At 43.7% G+C, this 26,076-nt stretch overlaps 1 protein-coding gene and 1 long non-coding RNA gene across 3 annotated transcripts in view; one reads left to right on the forward strand and one right to left on the reverse strand.

Annotated features, from left to right (window-relative positions):
• Positions 1-26,076, reverse strand: part of SPOCK1 (SPARC (osteonectin), cwcv and kazal like domains proteoglycan 1) — a 510,364-nt gene that overhangs the window by 137,080 nt on the left and 347,208 nt on the right. For both annotated transcript variants that reach the window (XM_025388602.1, XM_025388601.1), the window contains one exon: positions 22,437-22,551. In XM_025388602.1, coding sequence (XP_025244387.1) covers positions 22,437-22,551 — 115 coding nt within the window. The remainder of the gene's footprint in view (positions 1-22,436; positions 22,552-26,076) is intronic.
• Positions 10,185-12,978, forward strand: LOC112626502. The gene is made up of 2 exons (XR_003119905.1): positions 10,185-10,248; positions 12,675-12,978. It is a non-coding gene; the product is annotated as an uncharacterized LOC112626502 (long non-coding RNA).

The raw sequence follows: 26,076 nt of genomic DNA on the forward strand, positions 1-26,076 counted from the left end.
ATTAACATAACAATTGGATCCTCTAACAAGTTAACAGTACTGCCCAGAATCACATATTGACATTGTCAAATTGAAGACTTACTTTGCTATGAAACAATTCTTTGGAACCCCACTCAGAGGATTTTTATAAAATATACTATTGAAACAAATCTATTCACATTCATCTTATTCACAAGAACAACTCTCCATGAGTGGCTGACAGGACTCTAAGCACACTCTTTTAAGATGGCAACAGCTACAAGCAAGACGGACTGCCCGCGTCATAAACCCTCTCTTCAAGGTGCTCCTGTCCTGGTTCCTGGGAATATCAACCTTAACCTTCAACTCTACACCTCAGTGTTTCCCACTCTTGCTTTAGACTGGACCCCACTGAGATATCCCCACCCTCACCAACCCACACCCTGCTACCTCCCCCACAGGTGACACCAAGGGAGTCCTTGATGACATCAATGTGACCCAGCCTTTCACTTGACCATGGCATAATGGGACCACAGCCAGGCCCCACAGCAAGCAGGTGGCAAGACAGAGTAATTTTTTTTAGCAATAAATACATGTACAGGTGTAAATTTCCTGACATAATCCTGCTGAATGAAATTCAACAATCTGTGTCAAAAATATTTTAATAATGGGGAAAGTAGCTGCTAAAAACATGAGAATTGCTGACTTTTTCTTTCAGTCACTGAAGGAGGGCCATTCATTTTACTCAGTACACTCTGCCATCTACCATGTTTGTATAACTTTAGATAAAACTGTTTTTGCTCTGCATATGAACAGCTGCTGAAGGAGTAAAGCAATTCCAGACAGTGAAGACCAGCAGCAGCACTCCACTTGTTTCATGTGGCTACTACATGCTGGTCTAATTGCCCTGAACGCATCTCCCTGATTCCTCACGCATAGCAACTACTCTGAGGGTAAATGCTATTAATAACCCCATTTTACAGATGGGAAAAAATGAGGCTTACATAACCAGTCCTAGTAACTGGACCTTCTTTTCTCTCCTGTCTTTGTTCTCTTATCACATCTCTAAGACAGAGACCTGTCAGCTCAAAGGGATGAAGAACCCACCAGAGAACGATCCCTCTCCAATAAGAGTGTTTCCTGGCACAGAAGGATTACATGCATTTTACTTTCATGTTACTATCAAATTGCCTATTCAGAAATAATACTGAATTTGTTTGCCAAATCAAAACTAATTGCTTCTAAAGCAGATAGTTAACATAGTGGCTATTTTGAACCAGAGACAAAATAATGAATGTTAATTGAAATGAAAAACATGTTAACCATTGAAATAATCTGTCATGTAAAATGATGCTGTAATTCCTCTGTTGTTAGGGTTATTTGAGTCATTATGCTAAGTCATAAAATTATACAGGAAGAGCATAATGGCCTGTGTCATTTACAAATGAAAGAGATTCCCACGAGAGATATTTTCCATCGTGGGGTATGTGGGCTCACATGTCTCCCTCCTGTTCCAAATGAAGAAGATCCCAGACACGAGATCATGTCCAAAGAGTCCAATTTTCCTAACAAAGCAAAGAGAACTGAAGAGAGTGACTCCTGTGTGCCTGAGGGTATCCCAAGTGCTACTGGGCACGCAATGGTGCAAAAGACTTGCTGTTTACAGAAACTTGAAATTTAAAAGGACAAATATGTAATAATAAAAATAACAGCAGCTAAACATTTATTGCAGCCTTATTATACCGCTGCTGCTAACGCTGTTACTATTACCCATAATAGTTCACATAACATGTGTCCAGCTCCTGTAATGTACCAGGCATTCTTTCAAGCCCTTTATGTGATCTGTCCATCTCCTCCTCCCAACATTCCCAAGAGGGAGAAAAATCAAGGAAGAGCATTAGAATCTTAGGGAAGGGGTGAGTTGGGGAGATTTCATGGGAAAGCAGACCTGGGGCGATGGGAAGGACCCATACTCACAAGATGAACCCCCAGCATCAGGGTGGAGGGCATCCATTGATTCAAGCTGGGAGGTCAACCACAGGAATGCCAACACATTTATGTGCTTCCTCCCATCTTGCCTGGCCCAGATAACGAGAGTCAGGGTCTCCACACATCCAGGTCAAGACTTGCTCATATCAGGAGAGACAAGCAGGCCCCAGAAGAAGTAGAGAGCCATCATCCCAGGGCATGCTTCCCAAACCAGCCCCAAGCCAGGTTTCTCAAGCACCTTCAAAACTCCTAGGAAAAGTGCACATTTAAAAAGTCTTAGAGCAGAATCAGGCCCACCAGAAGGATACGTATCTGGTATGCATGCAATTCCAAAAGCATGAACATCTCTCTGGTGTACCCGAATGTCGAACTCTAGACTGTGGTTCATTTCAACTTGGGACTCCATGATGTACCTCTCACCTGGACTGCATAATGGCCAAGGCAGCTGAGGAGAATCTAGTTTTCATAGATGAGAGAGGACTAAACAGCCTCAAATGAGAATTTCCAAAAACACTTTATGTGTAGGTGCAAATAAATTGAAAATGAGTAAAGAGGCACACACCAAATGTGTAACACACCCTCAAGTAAAGTAGGATTGAGGACATGAAACAGAACTGCTGCTTTGTTACTCTATATGCCTTTCTGTTGCTCAGTTCTCTTACGACCGTGTATTGCTGATCTAAATCGTTCAAAATCTAAAAAGGAAATGCATTTTCAGAATTTCTGAAGACACATACGCTGCTGGACTCACACCTGTCCGCCAGTCTCACATTTCTATAGCAATGCTTAAAGAAACCAACGTTGTCACAATCAAAGAAAGATCTCCCAAGTGCAGGAAGGAGGCTGAAGAAAGGAGTTCACCTAGATAAAAGCTTCCTGACTGTCCTCAAAAGTTCAGTGGAGATGAAGAGTTGAGATCAATCCTATCTGAATTAAATTTCCACCTTAATATTTTGAGGACCTGTTTAAGCAAAGCTATCAAAGCTGAAGGTATAAACATTCCAAATGTGTTAGGATTCTACAAAGTCTTTACTTTTTCAACAAACACTTATTAATTACCTATAATGTGCCAGAAATTGAGCAACAAATTCAAAGATACTGCTAGCATTGCATTAAATGTACGTACCATAACATACACTAAATGGGATGATTATTAAGCATAATGATCATATTTAATTTCTCTGAACAGCTAAATTTACTCAGAAAAGGTGTTACCTTAACTATTTTTGTTCTTATTCTTATTTTGAGACATTAAAGATCACAGACTGCTAACTTTTCCAACAAAATATTTATATGGCAAGACATTTGCTATTAATTTCAGGAATCCCATGAGCCAGGCTATATTTAAATATGCCAGGAGCAAATTATGTGGCCAATGGGAAAACAGTAAGAAGAAAATGAACTTGCCAGATCACAATCTACATCTCTGGTGGTTCACACATTTTGGAACATTACTTGAATCAACGTTTCCCTATAAGTGAAACCACATTTTTATATCATATATTTAAATATATAATATGTATTATTATATATTATATATATGTATTATTATATATTATATATAATATGTATTATTATATATTATATATAATATGTATTATTATATATTATATAATATATTCTATATTACATATAACATTATTCTATATTACATATAGTGACTTTAATTATATACTATATATAATTATATACTATATATTTGATTTCATATATATATTTATAAAATAGGGATACTAGTATTCCTGGACATCATATACGTGTGTGTATATATATGTATTTTACATACATATATAAAATAGAAATACTAATATCCTTATTATCCCTATTATTATACTGTATAAACATTTGGTTTCAAATATATATGATATATAATTGTTATATATAATTATTAGTATGTTATTATATGTAATATATAATACTATGTTATTATATAATGTATTTTTTGTGTGTGTGTGTGTGTGTGTATATATATATATTAAAAAATATATAATGTTCAAGGATACTAGTCAAACCTACTTCCAGCATTAAACTCACAATATCCTCCGTGTTTCCTGACCAGATCATGAAGACTAACAGGGTGATATGACCAGGTAAAGTCCACTAACTGGGATGAGACTGCAGTCTGCACTTGCCATTAAGAGAGTGACAGAGCACAGCCAGTAACACTAAGGGTGTCTGTAAGGCAGACACCAGTGGGGTTTTACCTCAAAGTTCAGTTGTTGAACAAGTAAGGCCCCTGGGACCTGCATACAAAAGCAGTTTACACGCACACACACACACACAGGCACTCTCAGGCTCTGACTAAAATTCTGCTTTGCTAAGGAAAAGTGCCAAGCAGCAGTTTAATTGTAAGCTATTAGGGAAATGTAAATGAACAGTTGAGCTTTTTTTTATTCCCTTAGGATAACAGTGATGTACTCTGTTTTAAAAATCCATTTCTTACTAACAAGGGTCAGAAAAGAAATTGTTCCTTTTGTCCACTGACCTTTGGCATTTGGGTTTGATGTATTGTTTTGCTGCTTTTCTTTTTTCATTGGCCCAGTAAAGAGAGGTCCATCTCTATCCCTGAGACCTTAGAGGAAATCTTTAGCAATGGACACACTAATTGGAAAAAAGCAAATATTCATCAAGCAAACCCAAGGCTGAGAACTTCATTTGGTATCTCCGTCCTGAGCATTCATAATCCTGCTTCTTCACATGAGGAGCCAGACCAGCTGGGGAAGCACAGATTCCAGCTAATTGTAGGCTCAGGTGTGCATACAAAGGCTGGCGCAAGCATATGTAATTCCACTGTCAGCTTCACTGTTCTAATCCTGGAAAACACTTGCTTACATTCCTTGAGGGCAGTTCATTATCATGGGATGTGCCCATAGGAGAGAAAACACCTGTAATTGTTTTCTGGTCACCAGCAGCAAAGCCCCCTGTCCTGGGAGGGCTGGGTGTGATCTCCCTTAAGAAGGAGCAAGTCAGTAAAATGAAGCAGAAGTGTCTTCAGGGACATGATGCCAGGACAGACACAGAGACAGGCTAGATCCTGATCGAGACATGGCATTTGAGGATCTTAGGCTGAACACCATTCCCCATAAGACATTAGTGGTGGGTCATTCACAAAAGTGCTACAGGAGGCTGGTACAGCCAGATGCACACCATTACTTATCCCCTGCTTCAGAAGTTTTTTCACAGTCAGTGTTGGAGGAGAGTAGACGGAGCCCCAGAGAAGCTCCTTCTCTCCTATGTGGCCCTCGCTGGTAGGACATTCTCTGGATTGGTAGTCAAGAACTCTGGCTAGCTCCCCAGGCCTTGTGTTTTCTCCAACACTTGTCTTCTGCCAGAATGCCCCATCCCTTCCTAAGGGTGAACTCAAGTAGCAGCCCTCTCTGAGAAGGTCTCAGATAGCCTCCACCTCCACACACATTTGCCCTGTATTCCCAGCCACTCATACATAGCTGTTTATCACTGGCCACTTTGGGCAATACAGCTTGGTACTCAACTGCCCCTCACGTAGAGACAAGATGCTCAAAACTGTGTCAGCACAGGGAGTGGTAAGCCAATGTGTCCCAATGCTGTTCCACAGCAGAACCAGATAGAACCGATTCTACCTGGACTGTGTTGAAGTTATCAAGAAAAAGCCTTTTGACTCGACCTAAGGAAGATAACTCAAACATCACAGAAGAGCAGTCCACACAGGAAAGCTGCCTCAGAAAGTTGGTAGGGAGGCTCCCAATACTGCCAGAGTTCAAGCAGAAATCACCTAGAGGAAGGGGATGTTTCCATTTATTTCACCTTGTCATCACTGAACATCCTGAATCACACTGAACATCCCTGTATATAAACCTGTGTGTGAATGTCTATTTACTTCCATGAGATAGATCCACCAAAGCGGAATCAAAGAATCAAGGAGGTCAAGATACCCACCGGAAATGTTACACCAATTTTCATCCCCAATGTCAGCACCCTGAAGGAGCACGACTTCATGACCCCAAGACTCCGCTCTGCCCATTTCCACCAGGTATTGCTCTGAGAACTGCTCCGACGCAAAGGATTTGGAAATACCACCAAAGATCTGTAGGTAATCACAGAACCATAAAGAGCAACAAGCCAACTTTCCCGCGTAACACAAGATGAAGAAAATGGTGCAAGGAGAAACTGCTCAAGTTGGAGACCAGGTAGACTGGAGGGAAATCACACATTTCAATTAGTTTGCAGCATATTTCAATTAGTTTGTAGGTGTATCCCGGGCTCCCACATGGCAGAGAGCAGCAGCTGTGGGTCTGAGCCCCTCTCAGGGTTGAACAGCTCACCACCAAGCCCCTCTTCTCTGCTTCTCCCCAGGACAGAAAGTGAACCCATGAGGATGCCGCCTGCTGCTTCCCCAGGCTTATTTCTGGCTGTGTGGGCAACACAGGCCTCAGGCAGCCTTGTTGCCTCCTATTCTGAAGGGCAACATGGGTGAATCCTGTGGACCAAGGGGAGAGGAATCAGACCTCAGAGAGAAGAGATTCTGGAGACTACAAGCCTCATGGCTGAGGCAGTCCTTAAGGATACACCTAGGCCAGGCATGGAAGAGCCTCGGGGCTCAGGAGCAGTGAAGAGCCATGCAGGCCCTCACTGAGACGGTCAGCAGCGTGGACACTCAATACCCATCTCTCTCCTTTTTTACTTCCTTGAGGCAGAACCAAGGCCATTCTGCAGCACTCTGAAGAATACAGAACTGCAGCTCTGAGAGACTCCCGGGGCCAATGAGATGGATGGCATCCTCTCGCCACTAAGGCCAAGCCTGCAGCTGCAGAGGAGAGTTGACTTTAGATGTGTGTAGTCACTTGGCACAGAGAGAGGAAGGCAAAGAGATGAGGCCCTAAATAAGCAGGCTACCAGGTTGGGCAGGGTGCAGAGTCTAGGTATGTTGCTCTTTCTCAAGAACAGGGCCACTTTCACAGCAGATTGACACATTACCTCCAGTTTCCCTGGGGAGTTTCATAGACACACTCGGAGTATTTTCTGTGTACCCAGGAATGTGATAGGTTCTATGCAGCAAACAAAAGGAAATAGGATATACTCACTTCTCTCAATGGTATTAACAGCCCTAACTCTTACTCTAAGCATCACTTTGCAACTTGGCTGACCTAACACAGCTTCCATTAAGTGCACCAGCCTGGCCCTGCACCCCCAGGTCCTTTCTTGATTTAACTTATTCATTCATCCATTAAATATGCCATGAACACCTGCAGTGTGCCAAGGCCTGAGCTAGGCACAAGGGATACAAGAGTGAACTTGTCATACCCCGCTAGGGCTGATACTCTAGAGGGAATCTGGGCATTGTAAGTGAGTGGTAAGAGCAAAACAAGCAATGGAGTATTCGTTCAGCCAGTAGAGAAAAGCAACAACTGCTGTAGATCAAATGTTTGTGTCTCCCCAAAAATCTGTATATCAAAATCCTAACCCCTAAGGTGATAGTATTAGGAGGTGGGGCCTTTGCGGGGGGTGATTAAGTCATTAACTCACCTCTCACAAAGGGATTAGTACCCTTATAAAAGAGACCACAGAGAGCTGGCTAGCTGTTCCCACAATGTGAGGACACAGTGAAAAAATGTCCTAGTAAAAAGGGACTTCACCAGACACAGAGTCTGCCAGTGCCTTGACCTGGAACTTCCTAGCCTTCAGAACTATGAGAAATAAATTTCTGTTGTTTATCAGTCAGTTTCTGGTATTTTTGCATAGCAGCCCTAAACACGATAAGATGAAAAATTGGTACTGAGAAGTGGGGTGCTGCAGTGACAAGTGCCTAAAAACAAAAAGCAGCTTTGAAACAGGGCAATGGACAGAGGCTGAAAGAGTCTGAATGTGCATGCTGGAAAGAACCTATATTGTCATGAAAGGATCTTTATGGCTATTCTGGTGAGCACCCAGAAAGAAAAGGAGAGACCTGTAGAGAAAGCTTTGATCACCTTAGAGAATACCTAAGTAATCCTGAACAGAATATTGGTAGAAATCGGACAGTAATATAGTTTGAACATCTGTCCCCCCCAAATCTCATGTTGAAGTTTGATCCCCAATGTTGCAGGTGGAGCCTAATGGAAGGTGTTGGGTCATGGAGCAAATCCCTCATGAATGGCTGGCTGGGTGCCATTCTCACTGTAATGAGTGAGTGGTGAGTTCTTGCTTTTTTCATGTCCATGAGAAATAATTGTTAAAAAGAGCCTGGGACCTCCCTCCACTTTCTCTCTTGCTTTCACTCTTGCCATGTGATGCTGCTCCCCTTTGCCTTCCACCATGAGTGGACACTTCCTGAAGTCCTCATCAGAAGCAGATGCTGCACCATGCTTCTTGTACAGCCTGCAGAACCATGAGCCAAATATATCTCTTTTCTTTATAAATTACCCAACCTCAGGTATTCCTTTACAGCAACACAAACATACTAAGATAGCAAAGGTTACTCTGATGAGGACTCAGGCATAAATGAGGGATATATTATTAGAAACTACTGGTGGTCAGGCGCAGTGGCTCACACCTGTAATCCCAGAACTTTGGCAGGCCAAGGTGGGTGGAGGTCGGGAGTTCGAGACCAGCCTGACAGACATGGAGAAACCCCATCTCTATTAAAAATACAAAATGAGCTGGTCATGGTGTTGCATGCCTGTAATCTAAGCTACTCAGGAGGCTGAGGCAGGAGAATCACTTGAACCTGGGAGGCGGAGGCTGCAGTGAGCTGAGATCGCACCACTGCACTCCAGCCTGGGCAACAAGAGTGAAACTCCATCTCAAAAAAAAAAAAAAAGAAGAAGAAAGGCCACCTTTGTTAGAAAGTGGAAGAAACTTGGCTGAATTGTATTCATGTCCTAGTGTCTGTGGAAGGTAGAACTTGCAAGCAATTAAACCGGATATTTGGCTGAGGAAATATCTAAGCACAGTGTTCAAGAAGTGGCCTGGCTCCTTCTGATTGCTTTTAGTAAAATGACTCAAAGATGAGATTGTTCATCAACAGGGAGGCAGAACTTAAGGATTTAGAAAGCTCTCGGCCTATTCATGTTGTAAAGAATGAGAAAACATGTTCTGGAGAGAATGCTAAGGGTCTGATAAAGTGACAATGTATAAAGGAGATCAGTATGGGTCAGTCCTCTCAACACAAGCCAGGCACTATTCAGCACAATGGTGAGATTAGTCAGTGACCTAAACAAAAGCCAAGAGCTATCATCAAAGACAAGGAAAGAGCAATTCAGAAATCATCAGGGCTGCTCTACCCATCACAGGCCCCAAGTACAAGAGCCACAGTGAGTACTACGAGGCCACCACAGAAAGACCCCATTCAGAAAGACCCCATTTGGGCAACACCCACCTACTCCAACAGCTCCACACCAGCAGAGCTACCAGTGTATGATTCCAGCCCAAGGGAGTTATGGTTGCAAGAACCAGAGACATTGCAGGGCAACAGGGCTACCTGGAGCCATCAGGGGCCCAACCCCTGCCTGGCAAGCTGTGGGGACAACACAGTTATCTCAATGGGTACAGAAGGTGAGACTCTCATTCCAGTGGGCCTGGAAGGCAGTACCCCTACCCCAGTGGGTCTGGAAGGGAGGAACTCTGCCCAGTGGACCTGAAGGGCAGAATATCAAGTCACAAAAGATTATTCTTCAATAATCTTTTATTTAAGATTAAGTAGTTAAGGTTTACTACTATTTGCCCTTTTGAAGTTTTGACTTACTTGGGGCCCATTATCCCTTTCTTCTTTTCTATTTCTCCCTTTTGGGATGGTAATCCTACACCTATCCCACCATTATATTTTGGAACCACATAACATGTTGGTTTCACAGGTTGACAGCTGGAGAGCAATTTGCCTCGGGATGAACAGTATCTTGAATCTCATTCCTATTGGATTTAGATGATATTCAGATGAGAGTTTGGACTTCAGACTTTAAAGTTGATGTTGGAATGAATTAAGACTTTTATGGCTATTGAGATAGAATGAATATATTTTGCATGTGAAAGGGACATGAATTTAGTGGGGGTCAGAAGAAGAATGCTATGGACAATGTTTGCATCTCCCCAAAATTACAATGTTGAAACCTAGCCCCCAATGTGAGGATATTTGGAAGTGGAACCTTTGGAAAGTAATTAGGTCATGAGAGTGGAGCCCTCATGAATAGCATTGGTGACCTCATAGCAGAGGCCCCAGAGATATTCCTGGATTCTTCTGTCATGTGAAAACACAGCAAAAAGACAGCTGTCTACAAAACAGGAAGTAGGTTCTCACCAGACATAGAATCTGACAGTACCTTGATCTTGGATTTTTGAGCCTCCAGAACTGTAAGAAATAAATTTGTTTATAGGCCACCCAGTCTATAGTGTCCTGTTATAGCAACCCAAATGGACTAAGATAACAACTGACACCACCCAGAACATTAAAAATAGCAGGGCCCTTTGCACATATGAGCCTGAAAACCTCTGTGAGGTTAGCAAGGATTGTTCCTCCATCTGATTTGTTTCCTGAGGAACTAGAGGTTCAGATGAAAGACTAAATTTATTGGGTGCCTACTATGTACTGATACTAAGCTCACTGCTTTCCTTATAAAAATACCACAATGTGGAGTTTAAAGTAATCATTTTAGAAGGAAACGGAGCTTCGGTGCAGGAAGCAGCTTGAGGGCAGAGTGGCTCTTACACAGAAGATGGGTTTGGGGCAGCACGGCCCTGGTCCCCCAGCTCTGCCATTTAACAGGTGTCAACATTAAGCATGTCCCAGTGGGTCTGAGCCAGTGTCCTCATATGCTCTTAAACACTAGTAAATACTAATAAACACTACTAAGTAATGCTCCTTATCTGAGTTCACCCCTCCCTCAACCCCAACTGCAGCTGGAAGTGCTTGCTTCCTTCTTAGAACTTCCAATTTATTTCATGGGATTTTCTATCTTCTAGATTAGATTACACACATTCACATTCTTAACCTCCTCTACTAGTCTACAAGCTCAATCAGGATATCTTTAGGATTTTTAATGCACACCCTCTAGATTCTCTCATGTGGTACGAATCTAACCCTCTAGATTCTCTCATGTGGGACAAAAGTCTGCTTTAAAGAGTAAGAATTTAAGGAAATACAGTCCACCCTAAACCACACAATTCTATCACTCTCCAACTGAAAGTCACACAAAATATCCCATCATACCTGGTCTGAGAGCTGCACATGTCTTCATGGTCTTCAAGGTATTGCAGAATCTAGCCCTGCCTTTCTTTCCAGCCTCAGGTATCCATACTCCCTTAGTCACCTCTTTCCTGCAGCACAGGCCTCCCCTTTCTCACTTTCTTTTGGACATCAAGCTCCTTCTCTTCTTCCCTGACTCAGGGCCTTTGCAGAGGCTGTTCCCTCCACTGAGAACACTTCCCCTCCTCTCTGCCTTGCTGGCACCTACCCCTTTGTAGTTGCCTGATAGGTTCTTCTTGCCTGCTACACAGGAAAAACCAGTTCACCGAGACTGTGATATTACAGAAGAGAAAGAGTTTAATGCGGAGCTAGCCAAGTGGTCAGACAGGAGTTTTCTTGCTCAAATCAGCCTCCCTGAGAATTCAGAGACTAGGGATTTTATGGATAATCAGGTGGGCAGGGGCCTAGGGAATGGGTGCCACTGATTGATGGGGGATAAAATCATAGGGCTGTGAAAAACGGTTCCCATGCATTCAGTCCTCCTCAGGGTAGAGGCCACAGGACCGGTTGAGTCATGAGTCCCAGGTCCAGGTGGAGTCAGTCAGATGCTTGCATGCGCAGATCTGAAAAATATCTCAAAAGATCAATCTTAGGTTCTACAATAGTGGTGTTACCTATAGGAGCAATAGATAGAATAGGGAAAGTCACAAATCTTGTGACCTCTGGTCACGTGACTCCTGAGCAGCAAGGGATTAGAGAAAGGTAAGCTGGTAGACAATGGCTGGTTATTGTTTAGCTATACCTACATGTTAGCCGAATTCAGACCCCTCCCGTAATCCTAATCTTGTGGCTTTTCATTAGACTCACAAAGGTGGTTTTGGTCCCCGAGCAAGGAAAGGGATCATTTTAAAGAGGGAACTTCCCCTCTACTCTTTCCCCCGTCATCCTTCTTTCAAAGTTTAACTATAAACTAAATTCTTCCCATGGTTGGTTTGACCTGTGTCTAGGACTAAGCGAAGACAGCCAGCCTGTGAAGCTAGAGGCAAGAGGGAGTCACCCATGCTAGACTTCCCTCGCTGTCATAATCTTGCCAAAGGCGGTTTTACCTTTGCCCCCTGCAGAGGCAGTGATTCTTAAACCACTCCACTCTTATCCTCCTTAATCTTATCACAGTTTATTAGATATTTAATTTTTTTTCATCTGTCTCTTTCAACAGACTTTAATCTCCACATGGGTAGACCATGCCCACTCATCACAAAACTCCAAACATATAACACAGTGTCTGGCAAATGGAAGGCACTCATAAATATTTGTTGAATAAAGAAATTATGACAAACTCCAACTTAGTGGGATCTGAAATAATGACCCATAACCCAGCATCACCAGAGCATGCACGTGAGCAGTTTTCTGAGCTAGTCCTGCTGAAGCAACTACAGGAAGGACTCAAGCTCTAAAGCATTTCATCACTGTCACCATATTCAGAGATGCCCTCCCCCGGTGCCTGCCAAGAAAAGGAATCCTGTCACTTTGCTGTCCACTTGGGAATTCCTCACAACAATGGAAAGTTTGAGCCAGGTCTCCTCCTTTCCTTCAGGTCAATGTCACCATTCCCAAGCTGGACTTGAAGTTCACTGGGAAGCATGACACCACAGCACCTCCAGCTGTGGATGCATCAATGGACAAGGCAGGCTGAGAGGAGAACTTCTCATTACTTGGCAACACAGCAACATTGGGTTCAATGCATACCCATGAAAAACCTCATTTAAAAGAGTGCCTTGGAAAGGTGCCAAGGTCCCCAAACTAATTAACTTTCATCTCTCCTGTCCCTCTGTGTACAGAGGGCCTGCCCTGTGTACCCTCTCTCCATGAGGAACATTAAAGACAGAACATTAGCTTGAGAACATTCTATTTAAAACAAAAGTCCTTCTGAAGATAGCCTGGAATGTCCATCTAAATCATCCTAAGTCCATTTTCTGGCCCAGAACCCACATGGTCAGTGCCCCAGATGGGTCCTACTGTGGTGGCTCATATCCATAAAGAATGTTTTTCACAGTTCATTGGTTGGATTAATCTGATATAAAATGTCTAAACTGAAAACCTCTGGGTTTGGATCTTGATGAGTTTCGGCAGAACAGCAAGTAAGTGACAGTGGATTTATTAATAACAAAGGAGAAGGAAAGTGATTAAAGAAAAATTAAAATGAAGTAAAAGTGGGAAACTTCAATCTCATAACTTTTATAAAAGAAGATGATATCGGCTGGACGCGGTGGCTCACGCCTGTAATCCCAGCACTGTGGGAGGCTGAGGCGGCGGATCACGAGGTCAGGAGATCGAGACCATCCTGGCCAACATGGTGAAACCCCACCTTTACTAAAAATACAAAAATTAGCCAGGCATGGTGGCACATGCCTGTAGTTCCAGCTACTTGGGATGCTGAGGCAGGGGAATCTCCTGAACCCGGGAGGTGGAGGTTGCAGTGAGCCAAGATCATGCCACTGCACTCCAGCCTGGGCAATAGAGCAAGACTCCATCTCAAAAAAAAAAAAAAAAAAAAAAAGATGACATCTTTTGAGGCCACACAGGCTCTGGTCTACCTGAATACTAAAAATTATCTCTGGCCAGGTGCGGTGGCTCAAGCCTGTAACCCCAGCACTTTGGGAGGCCAAGATGGGAGGATCACGAGGTCAGGAGATCGAGACCATCCTGGCTAACATGATGAAACCCTGTCTCTACTAAAAATTATAAAAAATTAGCCAGGCGTGGTGGCAGGTGCCTGTAGTCCCAGCTACTTGGGAGGCAGAGGCAGGAGAATGGCGTGAACCCAGGAAGTGGAGCTTGCCATGAGCTAAGATCGTGCCACTGTACTTCAGCCTGGGCGACAGAGCAAGACTCTGTCTCAAAAAAAAAAAAAAAAAAAAAAAATCTCCAGAGCTTGCTAGGAATTTTTACTCAAGATGGGCAATTTAACATCTTCAGTGAATTGCAGGGGGGCTCAGGTTTGTTATTTTCTCAATGTTTAGGGAGAGATGTGCTCATATAGCAGTTCACGCCTGTATGTTGCCCAGCAAGTCCTGATCCCTAGTGGAAATCACAGCTAGTAATTATCTATTCAAAATAGGCACACCTACCTCAACCTCCTCTTTCTAATCTGCTGAAATTTGATGCAGGAAATACACCAATACGTACATTCCTTAATAAGCAAGGACACCAATAAATACAGCAACTGCAGCCCCATCATTCTGGGCAGAACCGCAGAGAAGGGCAGTGTACTTAATGCCATTTTACTGGAAATGGAGGTAGGAAATCAGAGGGCATAGTTAATCAATCCCTGGCCCTGCCATTCCCAGCTTCACAGACACTTGACTTATTAGCATCTGAGCATGTGCACATCCTGGGAATTCAACTATAAAACATTCTCCATCTCCTACAGATAAATCATGGCTCAAAAAAGATGGTGATCCAGTGCTTTGGGGTCAATGGAAAATATGAACTGCCCCTTCTGGAAGCGTTTTTTGTTGTTGTTGTTGTTGTTGTTGTTGTTTGTTTATTTGTTTTCCAGCAAGTACAGCCTGGAGGGGAGATGACAAGCTCCCAGGGCAGAGTCTCTGGTTCTTGAGGGTACATCTAGAAACTACCAGGTCAGGCAGGAGGTAGGAGTCTCACTGGTCGACCTTGCCAGGTAAACCTGCCCCACCCACCCCCATCTTCAGATGGCACTGAAAGCATGTTAAATGAAAAATGGGAAACCAAGGCAGAACAAGGTGAGTGTGACACATTTTACTGGTAGTCTTCTTTTGTTATTTTTAAAATGTATTTGTAGGCCGGGTGCAGTGGCTCACACCTGTAATCCCAGCACTTTGGGAGGCCGAGGCAGGCAGATCACAAGGTCAGGAGATAGAGACCATCCTGGCTAACACAGTGAAACCTCATCTCTACTAAAAATACAAAAAAATTAGCCAGGCATGGTGACACGCACCTGTAGTCCCACTTACCCGGGAGGCTGAGGCAGGAGAATTGCTCAAACCTGGGAGGCGGAGGTTGCAGTGAGCCAAGACTGCACCACTGCACTCCAGCCTGGGCGACAGAGCAAGACTCCATCTCAAAAAAAAAAAAAAAAAAAAAATTGTATTTGTAAAACCAGCCTAGCGAATTTGCCTGACAATGTGCAGGATCTGCCTCTCATTCTGTTCCTTAATCCAAGGGACTAAAAATTCCACATAATTATTCACATCTCCATTATGAATTGCATTTTACTCTCTGCTGCTCGTCATTAAGATCATCTAATCAATAGTCTTCGTTTCAGAGAGAAAAACAAAGGAACAGAGGAGTTAAGTGGCTTGAGTTATAAAATCTTGTTCAGTGAAGGCTCCACAAGCAGCTGGGTCCTTACCCTGAGCACAGCCATAAAGTGCTTCTGCTGTTTAAAAGAAAGAAGAGAGGGGCATGTGGGTTTAAAGTAATTAAATATCTCTATGTTTAAGTGACATGTGGTTTGAATGATTACTTTCGGAAAAGCCAAGAAGGGGAAAAATGCTTTGCTTTTTTCAGAATTATTGCTTTGGGCACAGAAAGAAGAAACAGGTTTAACACCAGGACACGGACTAGTTGCTTTGCAAGGGGCAAGGATGGGAGAAAAGGTCCCAGGCATCTGTATAGCAGCACCTCTAGGGCCAGGAGCAGAGAGGCTGGGGCGGGGGAGGGGCAGTTATCACTAAGGGAAATGCCGGTCAGGCTCCTGGGAGCTTGCCCCATGACTCCACAGCAGAGGAGGCTGCGCAGCACAGGCAACAGGCATGGAATCTGGAAGTGCACTGACCTCCACCGTGGTTCCTAATCTTCCCCTTACTGGCAGTGTCCAATTAGGACAGTTATTTATAGAACTTCAACAATCCCATCTGTAAAATGGGTATTATAATACCGACCTAGCAGACTGTTGTGAGAAGTCAGTAAGATTCCTCCTGCAAAGGGTGCCTAACACAAGACAGGTGGTCAGTAAGTAGCATCCTTGAGCCAGCCACTTTCTGTCTCATCTTCTTTACTGTCCAGTGGTATTTATTTGCAAAACAATAGATCGCAGTGATGATGTTTCTGTTTACAAAGATGACTGATTTGGAAGAGGGAAACCCAAAACTCCTTGCATTAATTCCACAATCAGTGTAGGGATATAGCACCAAGCTCTCATTGGCACCCTGTCCAGACCCAGAACACAGTAAATGAAGATCCTCTGAGCTTAAAGGAGAACCCCCAAGCAATGCATGAGCCACTTGGAGAAGGGGCATAAGCTACCTAAATATAAAATCATAGTAATGAATATGGACACAATCACTCTTTGGTCGCTGGCAATGCCTTGACTTGTGAAGTGCCAGAAAGCCATCCAGACACCCAGGAATTACCCACCTCCTGCAAGGCCACGTGTCTTCCAAACCTCGACAGCTATGTGTATGTATAATCAACCAGTTCAAAGCCCCTAGAGCAGGAGGCAGTGCTTTGTTGTAAAACAAAACTGAGATGAAATAACCGTCATCCTTTCAAATCTCCTCTGAGAGTCTGGTATTTGAGGCACATTCTGTGATGTACTTCTCTCTGACCTCGAACACTTTGATTCTTTTTTTCAAGTTCACATAAAAGACAGAAAGCTCTCAGATCGGTCTACTGTATCGAGAGCCTCGACTGGATCTGAATTCTTTGCTGGTGTGGAGAATTAGTTGTTATTCCAGATAGTTAAGAAGCGGAGATAAAGGGCCATTACATTAGAGAGGCCCAGCCCATTGGGAAGTCGGGCCATGTCTGCTCCTTATTTAAAAACAGATTAGTTCCCACTGCTCCCCAAAGGCTTGAGGGGTATACTTAGATATTGTAAGTTCCATCCTGACATCCCTCCCTCCCATTCACAATACACTTGCAGAATTTGAGAATGTGGCTTGTCTGGAAGGCTTAAAACAAATGCTTCAATTTTCCATTCTCCAAATGAAAATCAATGGCAACAGAGAGGTAAAATCAATGTTCAGCGCTCTGTAGGGAAACCTCCACCCTCTGCCTCACGATCTCCCACCCCACAGGACAATAAATCAGAACCAGCCATGCAGACTAGCAGAAAATCCCTGAGGGCAGAACCCTCTGCAGGCCTGAGGACTTTCTGTTTATCCCCCTGTCCCCTAAGAGAACATTTTTCTTAAGAATGCCTATGAGAATGTTTCTAAAACCTAAGTCAGGAAGAATAGTACAATGTTGTAATAAAAACCCTTCTTCCGCAAACAACCCCATTTACCAACGGGATCCTGGGCATCTAAGACCAGAGTGTGACTTAAATGTCTTCCAAAGGGTCTACTTTATGATCGAGCCTTACAGAATGCTTAGGCACTCAATGATCACTGCTCTGAGGACAAATAACCTGTTTTCTGTCATCACAGATTGGTCTGTGTTCTCTAAAATTTCATGTAAATGGAAATTGTACAGTATCTCCCTCTTTGTGTGGGAGGTTTGTCTTCTTTCACTCTGCCTAATTGTTACCAGATTCATCCATTATGTTGGATGTATCAATAGCCTATTTCTATTTACTGCTGAATAGTAATCCATTATGAGATAGACCACAATCTGTCTACTCTCTCACCTCTTGTTGACATTAAGGTTGTTTCACAGTTTTTATCTATCACACATAAAGCTGATATGAACACGCAGGAGGGAGTCTTTAAATGCACATATGCTTTCATTATATTTTAGAATCAAATCTTTTGTTGTACATGTTTTGCAAATATTTTCTTTCAGAGTGACTTGTCTTTTTCATTTTCGTAAAAGTATCTTTAGAAGACCAGTGATGAAGTCTAATTTGTTGCTTTTCTTTTTGCATTACCATTCAGGCTTTTTGTGTCCTACTTAAGAAATTGTAGTCAAACTCAAGGTCATAACTCTTATGTTTTCTTCTAAGCCTCTTCCAAGACTTCTAAAAAAGCCTAAGCTCTTATATTTAGGTCTATGACTCATTTCAAGTTATTTTTTGTAGAGTATGTTATATAATGATTAAAATATATATCTATATTGCTTGAGCCCAGGAGTTCAAGGTGACAGTGAGCTTGGTATGATCATACCACCGCCCTTCACCCAGATGACACTGTCTCAAAAAAAAATTATATCTGCCAATAATTTGTAGTATTACCAAAATACTCACTTAAAAAATTAACTAAAGAAGGCGTAATAGAAATTTTTATATACAATATAGGAACCACTTGATCCGTTTTGACAAAAACACACCAATAGAAAAAACTCATGATGGAAGAGTGGAAGAAAATATTCTGCAATATTTTAATTAATTTTTAGATAGTGTGACCATTGCCTATTTCTTGTTTCTTTTTCTTTCTCTACTTTTAATGTTTTCTATAACAAGCATCAACTATCATCACACCAAACTAATTCAAAATTATTTTAAAGTAACCTACGAGAAGGCTTCCTGACTCCCAGCAGTCTTCACATTGCTCTTTTGTGCATAACCGGCCCCTTTAGAGAACTTGAAAGATGAACATACTACAAAAATCTGTCCCCTGCAACCCCACTCAATATTGCTTAACAGCGGGAAGGTGTGAAACAAAGAATTTCCAAAGAGAACTCTCCAAAGAGAATGTGAGTTTACCTGAAACGAAATACAAATGCCACCCTAATCAAGGAGGAGAATTCCAGCAGGGGAGGGCTGGCTGCCTTGCTTGGCCCCCCACTGAAATTGCTTGCCTGCCGGCCCTGACACACTGCAGTCACAGATGTGTGTGTCAAACAGCTCCTCTGCTCACTCAATCTCCGCAGGCAAGGAAAGCTAATGAAATTCTCTCACTGATGTGCTCACTGTCCTTCTGTCTTGATCTGCTTGCAAAGATAGCCTAAGTCTGGAGCCTCATAATCAGCTAACGGCTGGCCTGGCTGCCTCTCTGTGTGCACTCCTGACTGTCTGGCAGGTGAGATTTGCCTCTTGAGCTGCTGCAGAGGCCAGCTTGGCTGGTGAGATTGCCTACAGATGTTTCACAGAGAGAAAGATTACTTCCCTGATTGATGAATAAATAGAGTTGTCAACATGGTTTCCCTGGTCAGAGGGGACCCCTGGAGTATAATGTGGAAGGACAGATGTTTCTTCTGGGAAGGTGTCCAAGACCCTTCGAAGAGGTATGCACTCAACTGATATCGTGGGCTGAGTAATTCAGCCTCTAAGAGGAAGAGAAGAAAGGCTGGACATACAACCACAGCAAACACACTCAGGGGCTTCCTGAGCCAGGCTGCCTCCCAGACCTTGATAAAGGAGTGGGCACGCCATCTCAGCCAGCACCTCCTCTTTGGGCTTTTTCCAATGAATCGATGGGCCAGACCTTGATAAAGGAGTGGGCATGCCATCTCAGCCAGCACCTCCTCTTTGGGCTTTTTCCAATGAATCGATGGGTCCAATTATCAGAAATCCCATCATCTTCTTAGTCTACACCTGCTGTGAACTGTAAAGGGGGCAGCAGAAATGATGCTGTCATCCTCACACTAAACCGCAAAGGCTTCCTCTTGCAGAAACTGCAGAGGCAGGCACAATCAAAATGGGTAGGGACCAAGGCACCTGTAGTGAGTTACTTTGTAGTCAGTAACTTGCAACTCTGGAGATTTCTGGCTGACCTTCCGAAATGAAGTAGACAATAATAACTATTACCATAATTGTTTCAGTAATTGTACGAACAGCTGTCATTATTTGACACTAGACTATTTACTTTACACACCATCATTTTATTGAACACTCAAACACACACACACACAATACTCTGCAAGGATTCATAAAATGTATCACCCATAAACCCTCCCTGTAAGAATTACTAGAGGATGTGTTCCAGCAAATGAAAAAGAGGAATGGTAGAAGCACTGACATTAAACCTATTTAACAGATAAAGAAGCACAAATTCAGAAAGATGAAGTAACTTGCCAAGGCCACTTGGAAAAGGAAATAGCCAACCTGGGAATTGAGCCCAGATGGGTCTCCTTCCCAAATCCATGCTCTTAGCCACTGTAATTTTGTGGTCACCAGAAGATGTGAAAGATGAGGATTACAATTTTCAACACAAGCACAACAGTGTTGGTGCTTCCAACACAGAATCATGGCATGCCCAGAAAAACACCATTTACACCTGGATATGCGTGAATATCAATGAGGTTGCTGAGTAGGTCTCAAACCGATTTGAGTTTAAAACTAAAAATGTCTCGTCTAACACTTCCAGAAAGGGCTATATTCTGCATTGTAGGAGGAAACATGCAATGGACTCCCCATCTGACACTTACACACACACACACACACACACACACACCCAACACACATGGCTAAACAACCTAGAGCACCATCCCAAAGGGTATTTGGGTATTTTTAATTAATATGGCCACATCTTCCCTCCATCCGAGAAGAAAGACATTGCATGCAGCAGGAGATTCTACGCTAGTTTTCTCAGATAATATATACCTTAAAAGGAACTTCAAATAATAAATCCCCCCAAAAATATTTTTTTACATACAACTCCCCAATGAACTTGACTTTCCTTGGGGGTAGGAATAGAGTCTCTTGTTTACCTCTGGAGCCTTAGTGCCTAAAGCCTCAATACCTTTTCGTTGAATGTCATTGAATGGATGAGCAGACAATAACAGGTAAAATGAAGACATCAACATATTGTAGTAGTGAAAACCATGAACTTTGGAGGCAGACAATCCTGGGTTTGAATCATGCTGCTGCTTGCAAACAAATTACCAATGCCTCACTAGCTTCAGTCCTCTCTTTGGAAAGCAGAGACAAAATAAATACCAAATTTACAAAATGGCTGAAAGAACTCAAGGAAACAGTGCTGAGCACAATGCTGGCACAGGCTGAAGTCTTTCAGGGATGCAATCTAGCTTTACCACCAGGAAAACAGTTCAGTCTGGGGACAGAGAAAAGCACATTATGATACCTTGCATCTTGCTCTTGTAGAGACAAAGTCTGATTATTTTAAAAATAACCTTGACAGTGACCCAGAGCAAGATGGCCCTGGAGGCGAGGTCTATTGCTGCAGGTGCCAGGCTTAGAGAGGCCAGAGGGGTGTGGGGTGGGGGCTGCTCTAGATGCTCACCTTATGTCAGTAGCACCATTTCTCTGCCCGACCATGATTTCAGAGGGCAGGGGCTCCCCAGGCACATCCAGAGGGAACCATTTACAAGATTGAGGGAAATTAAAACATACCCCAAGAGGAACAGCCAAGGGGACCAGCATTGTTTGGACTTCAGGAACAGAGGGAGGGGATAGGACCCATTCTGCATGGTCCCAGCTCAAGCTGGAGATATAGAGCAAAAGTTCTCGGTGGGGAGCAGATTTAAGTGGGAATCTTTATCTATATTCAGAAAGGTTGCTTTATTTGCCTAAGGTCATGGTGCAGTGCAGGTGAGCGGCAAAGCATATTACCCCCTTGGGAAATGGACACGGGTAAAAGCCCCATTGTGACACCTCTCAATTGTACAGGCAGTACAGGGAGAAATGCAGAATATGCACTGAAATTGCCTTCCTCTCATCCCTGCCCCATCCGACTCCCTTCTTAAAGAAAGCCCGTTTCCATGTGTATATTTGTTTGCTTTCATGCTTCAGGTATTTTTACAGGACCGAAGGAAGGAGCAGTCTGAATTGAAAGGCTGCATCCATCATTTGTGAAAGCCTGAACCCACTGAATAGATGATGCTGGGACTGGAGTTAGGGGAAAGAGCAATGACTTTAAGGACCCTGAAGAAGACGGGGGACACTTCCCCCTGGGCTGGGGAAAAGAGGATATCAGGGGCTGTACCCTGAGGAAATAGCATGTTCCCAGAAGGAATGGTGGTGTGGTGGTCCTGAGAAAGCAGGACCCAAAAACCAAGGCTGGCAAAGATGCTACATCCGATGGAGACATGGAAGCAGAGAGTTCTTGAGCCTCAAGGGACCTCGAAGAATCATCACAGTGAGGCTGTCAGTGCAACCAGGAGACTAAACACTTGGCCCCTGTTTTCTTAGTTGTAAGTTTCCTGGGTCGTGGCATCACTCTGGGAGAAGAAAGGTCCCAATAATGACCAAGAAGGAATTTTCTCCTCATCTGTGCAGATCCGGACTCAGAGTCAAAATGAAGCAGATTTAAAGGAAATAAAGATGGACATTCTTTGTAAACCTGTGTTTGAGAACTGAGATTCCTATCATAGTCAGAGTACAGGCACGAAACACCATACAAATGGCGACCCTAATACTATGCTCTCCCCTCCCCATATCCCCACATCAAAGACTGGAAACCCTTAGATCTGCCAGCTGCAGAATGCCTCCCAGTCCCCAGCCCCCAGCCCCCAGCCCCCAGCCTTCCTGCCTTACCTGGGGAGCAGGTGCTTACGACTGACACACAGGGCAGTCTGGTAGTCCTGGGTCACACACACTTTGTGAGGGCTGCATTTCACCTTCAGGCAGGGGTCCTTGGATGGGTCCAGGGCTGAGGCAAAAACAAGAAGGAGGGCGGGGTTAGGACCTCCAGGGACATTTAATTTTTCTTTTTTTTTTTTTTTTTGGTTGAGATGGAGTCTTGCTGTGTCGCCCAGGCTGGTGGACAGTGGTGCGATCTCAGCTCACTGCAACCTCCCCTTCCCGGGTTCAAGCGATTTTCCTGCCTCAGCCTCCCAAAGTAGCTGGGACTACAGGCGCTCACCACCACACCTGGCTAATTTTTGTATTTTTAATAGAGATGGAGTTTCACCATGTTGGCCAGGCTGGTCTCAAACTCCTGACTTCAGGTGATCCACCTGCCTCGACCTCCCAAAGTGCTGGAAGTACAGACCTGAGCCACTGCACCCGGCCTTAATTTCCATTTCTACTTAAATAAACAGGTAGAAAATAAACCAACCATGTGTTTGCCCTCGGTGCTGTTCTCTGAGGCTGGAGGGGAACAGAATGAAAGCCCAAGCCTGGGGAAATTCTGTGTATATCACACATTCTTCCTCAACATCAGGGGAGCAATTCCTTTGTGCTCTGGGAGTTTCAGCATCTTCAGCTCAGGCAGGAATTACTTTTAAAAAATCCTTTCAAATCTTATGTGATCCAAGAAACAAGAGCTACTTTTACCTCTTTGGTTATGAATCTGGTGTTGCTTTTTATGACTTCATTCATACCAAAGTTTACTCATTTCCTATAAAAAGTCCTTGAGGACAGAGTTTTTTGCTTCCATTCAATAAACACTAACTATGTGCATAAACAACCTATTTTAAGTTTTTGAAGAACTTCACGATGTATGAGACAGTTTGTGCTGTGCAAAGTTACAATGTACCAGGGAGGGGAAAGCTTACACATAAATATTTATTGTGCAAGGCAGAATTAGATAAGGACCATGACGGGCATATAAAATGATAACAGAGCTCAAGAGAAAAATGGAGATCAATTTCTAGGGCAAGGATTGGTGAAGCATTAATATGTGAATTGGATCTTGAAGGATGGGCAGGATTTTGAAAAGCAAAGATAGAAAAAGCAATCCAGGCAGAGTGAACCGGCACATCGAGTGCAGGGAGGCATGTTCGGGCAATCATAAGATACTCAATCTGACTATTAAGTGTGGTTTGTGGGGAGGTAGTAATGAGACGGGAGGGGGTGGGGGGAGTTGATTCAAACAAGTAACTCCAGAAAGGGTCTCCAAAGACAGCAGTTCATATATTGCAACATTTCCTGGAATAGGCTGAGCAGCAGGCCCTCGGCTAATCAGCACTCTGCATGCTGAGGTGCACATGCTCATCATTGGCACAGAAGAGGCCTCGGGGAATTCTCTACAAAACAAAAGCAATTGTGCCATCTTCCAGCTCTGGGGCCTAAAGCCTATTAAGTAGTAAATCTTTCATAACTGCTCTCCACAGTCAGGGAAGGTGATGTCTCCCCATGTCCTCCCCATGCAAACATTTGGTTAAACAAATTGGTATCCTGAGCAGGTACAGCAAAACTTCTACAAGAAATGACATGGTCAAAAAACCAAACCAAAACAAACATAAAGAAATGTCACAGAGCCCTCAATCATGGACTCTTAGCCATCCTGACTCCTCAGCATGTAGAGGACGTCACCGTTCCTCTCTTCCTGCCCAGGCCCAGAATCTGCACGCTACTTTCTTCAGATGCCCGCTGAGAATTTCTCAAGAGTCCTGAACACACAACATCCAAAGGTATTTCTGCTACTTGAACAGCTTAGCTGGCTCCCTCCACTGCTGCAGCTTCAGCAGCTGTAAACAGAAGCCAGGCTGCATTCTCAGGCCCATCTGGAAAGTAACAAGACCCAAGGCCCAGTCCTAGGGGAGTCACCTGGTAGAGTCTACTCCCCAAGGGATGTGGCTCTGATACTTGGATCTTAGCAGAGAGAAATAGGCTGTGAGATAAAAGAGGCTGATTTGAGCCCCAGGGACAAAGTGTTCATTCACTCAGAGCTCTTAAGCTGAAGGCAACCTCTGCAAGGCAGGTGGCAGGGCCCTGTGTCTACCTTCAGAGTCTTCCAAGGCTGGGCCTTCCAGAAACTTGCAGCAAGAGCTTCCTGGTCCTAAGTGGAACTCTTTTGGTTCCTGGGGATGTCTGCATGAGAAGCCAGGAGGCTGGTGTGGTCTCAGCCCAGGGCACTGCCACCCCACGCCAAACCTGGGACTACAGCTCAGCCAACTTTGACTCGTTCTCCAAGAATCATCCAAAATTGAGTCAACAATTAAGAATGATTACCAGATGACCAGTAATGATGAAAATTTCTCAAGGGTCCTGAACACACAACACCCAGTGGCGTTTCTGGGGCTTGAACAGCTTAGCAGGACATGTCAGTCCTTCATTGCCCATTCTCACACTTCCACACGCCACAGGATGAAGACATTTATAGATCTCAAGAAACTTGGGGACTAGACCACTGGCAGCCTCAGTCATAGTTACCAGATGAGGTATTTCCCCCAATACATGCCAAGTGCTGCAGCAGAGAACTTGAGATTTTCACTTGAGTGGATGTCAGAGATGGAGAAAAACAGGCTGGCCTAGGGTGATGGGTGTCAAATCTGCAGTACTACATGACAAGTTTTGTGGCAGAATTTGAGCTTATTTTTGCCTCTGTAGCCAACTTTGTTAACATGCCACACTGCCCCCCGGGTGGTCTCAACCGACAGTGCAATCACAAGGATCATGAATCAGCTGAGCAGAGCCGGGAACAGCACAGACTCCAGGGCGGCATAGCTTCTGGGACTGAACCCTGCCTCTGCTGCTTGTTAACCTTGCTATACCTCACTTTCCTCTTCTGTGAAAATGGGGATAAAAACAGCACCTGCTATTGCATGGTGGTTGTCATGAACATTTAATGAGTTAATATCTGTAAGTACTTAGAACAGACCTGGAACATGCTAAGCACCTCATATGTGTTTATTAAGTTGTTTGTGTTTGTCTTTTGTTCCCAGAGTAAATAATGAGTTTTCATAGTAACAAAGAACCATAGTTAACACTCACCGAGTGCTTTTGACATACAGGCAGTGAACTAAGCCCTCTGATTGGATTACCACATTTAATTTTCATAGCTATCAAAGGAGGTAGCTGCTATTAATGTGCAGGTCTTAAAAATAAATTGCTAATGAGAGATGCAGAACAAACCTGGGCTGTGACTCCAGAACCCAAATTCTTCACCAGGGTATGCTCAAAGCATGAGAATCTCCTACTATCTTCTTTAAAAAGCTGATTGGCGGACTTACCTCACACCAAGGGTCCAAGTGCACCATATTCTTGAGAGGCTTTTGGGGCAGAATGAGACTTACTGGGTAAAAGGAGGGGGCAGCCAGGTGATCTGGTGCTGCAGAGGATGGTCCATGATTCCCTCTCAGTACACCCCACAGGATGAGGTCACCAGCTCTGATCTTCCCCCAGAGGGGTGCCCAGCTCTGGACACCTGAGCCCTCAGCCTACCACCTGTGAATGCAGCCATCCTCCAACTGAGTCAAAGGAACCATGGTCTGGTCAATTTTGTTCCTAT

Source organism: Theropithecus gelada, chromosome 6 (genome assembly GCF_003255815.1).
Source record: "Theropithecus gelada isolate Dixy chromosome 6, Tgel_1.0, whole genome shotgun sequence".
Classification (NCBI taxonomy): Eukaryota; Metazoa; Chordata; class Mammalia; order Primates; family Cercopithecidae; genus Theropithecus; species Theropithecus gelada.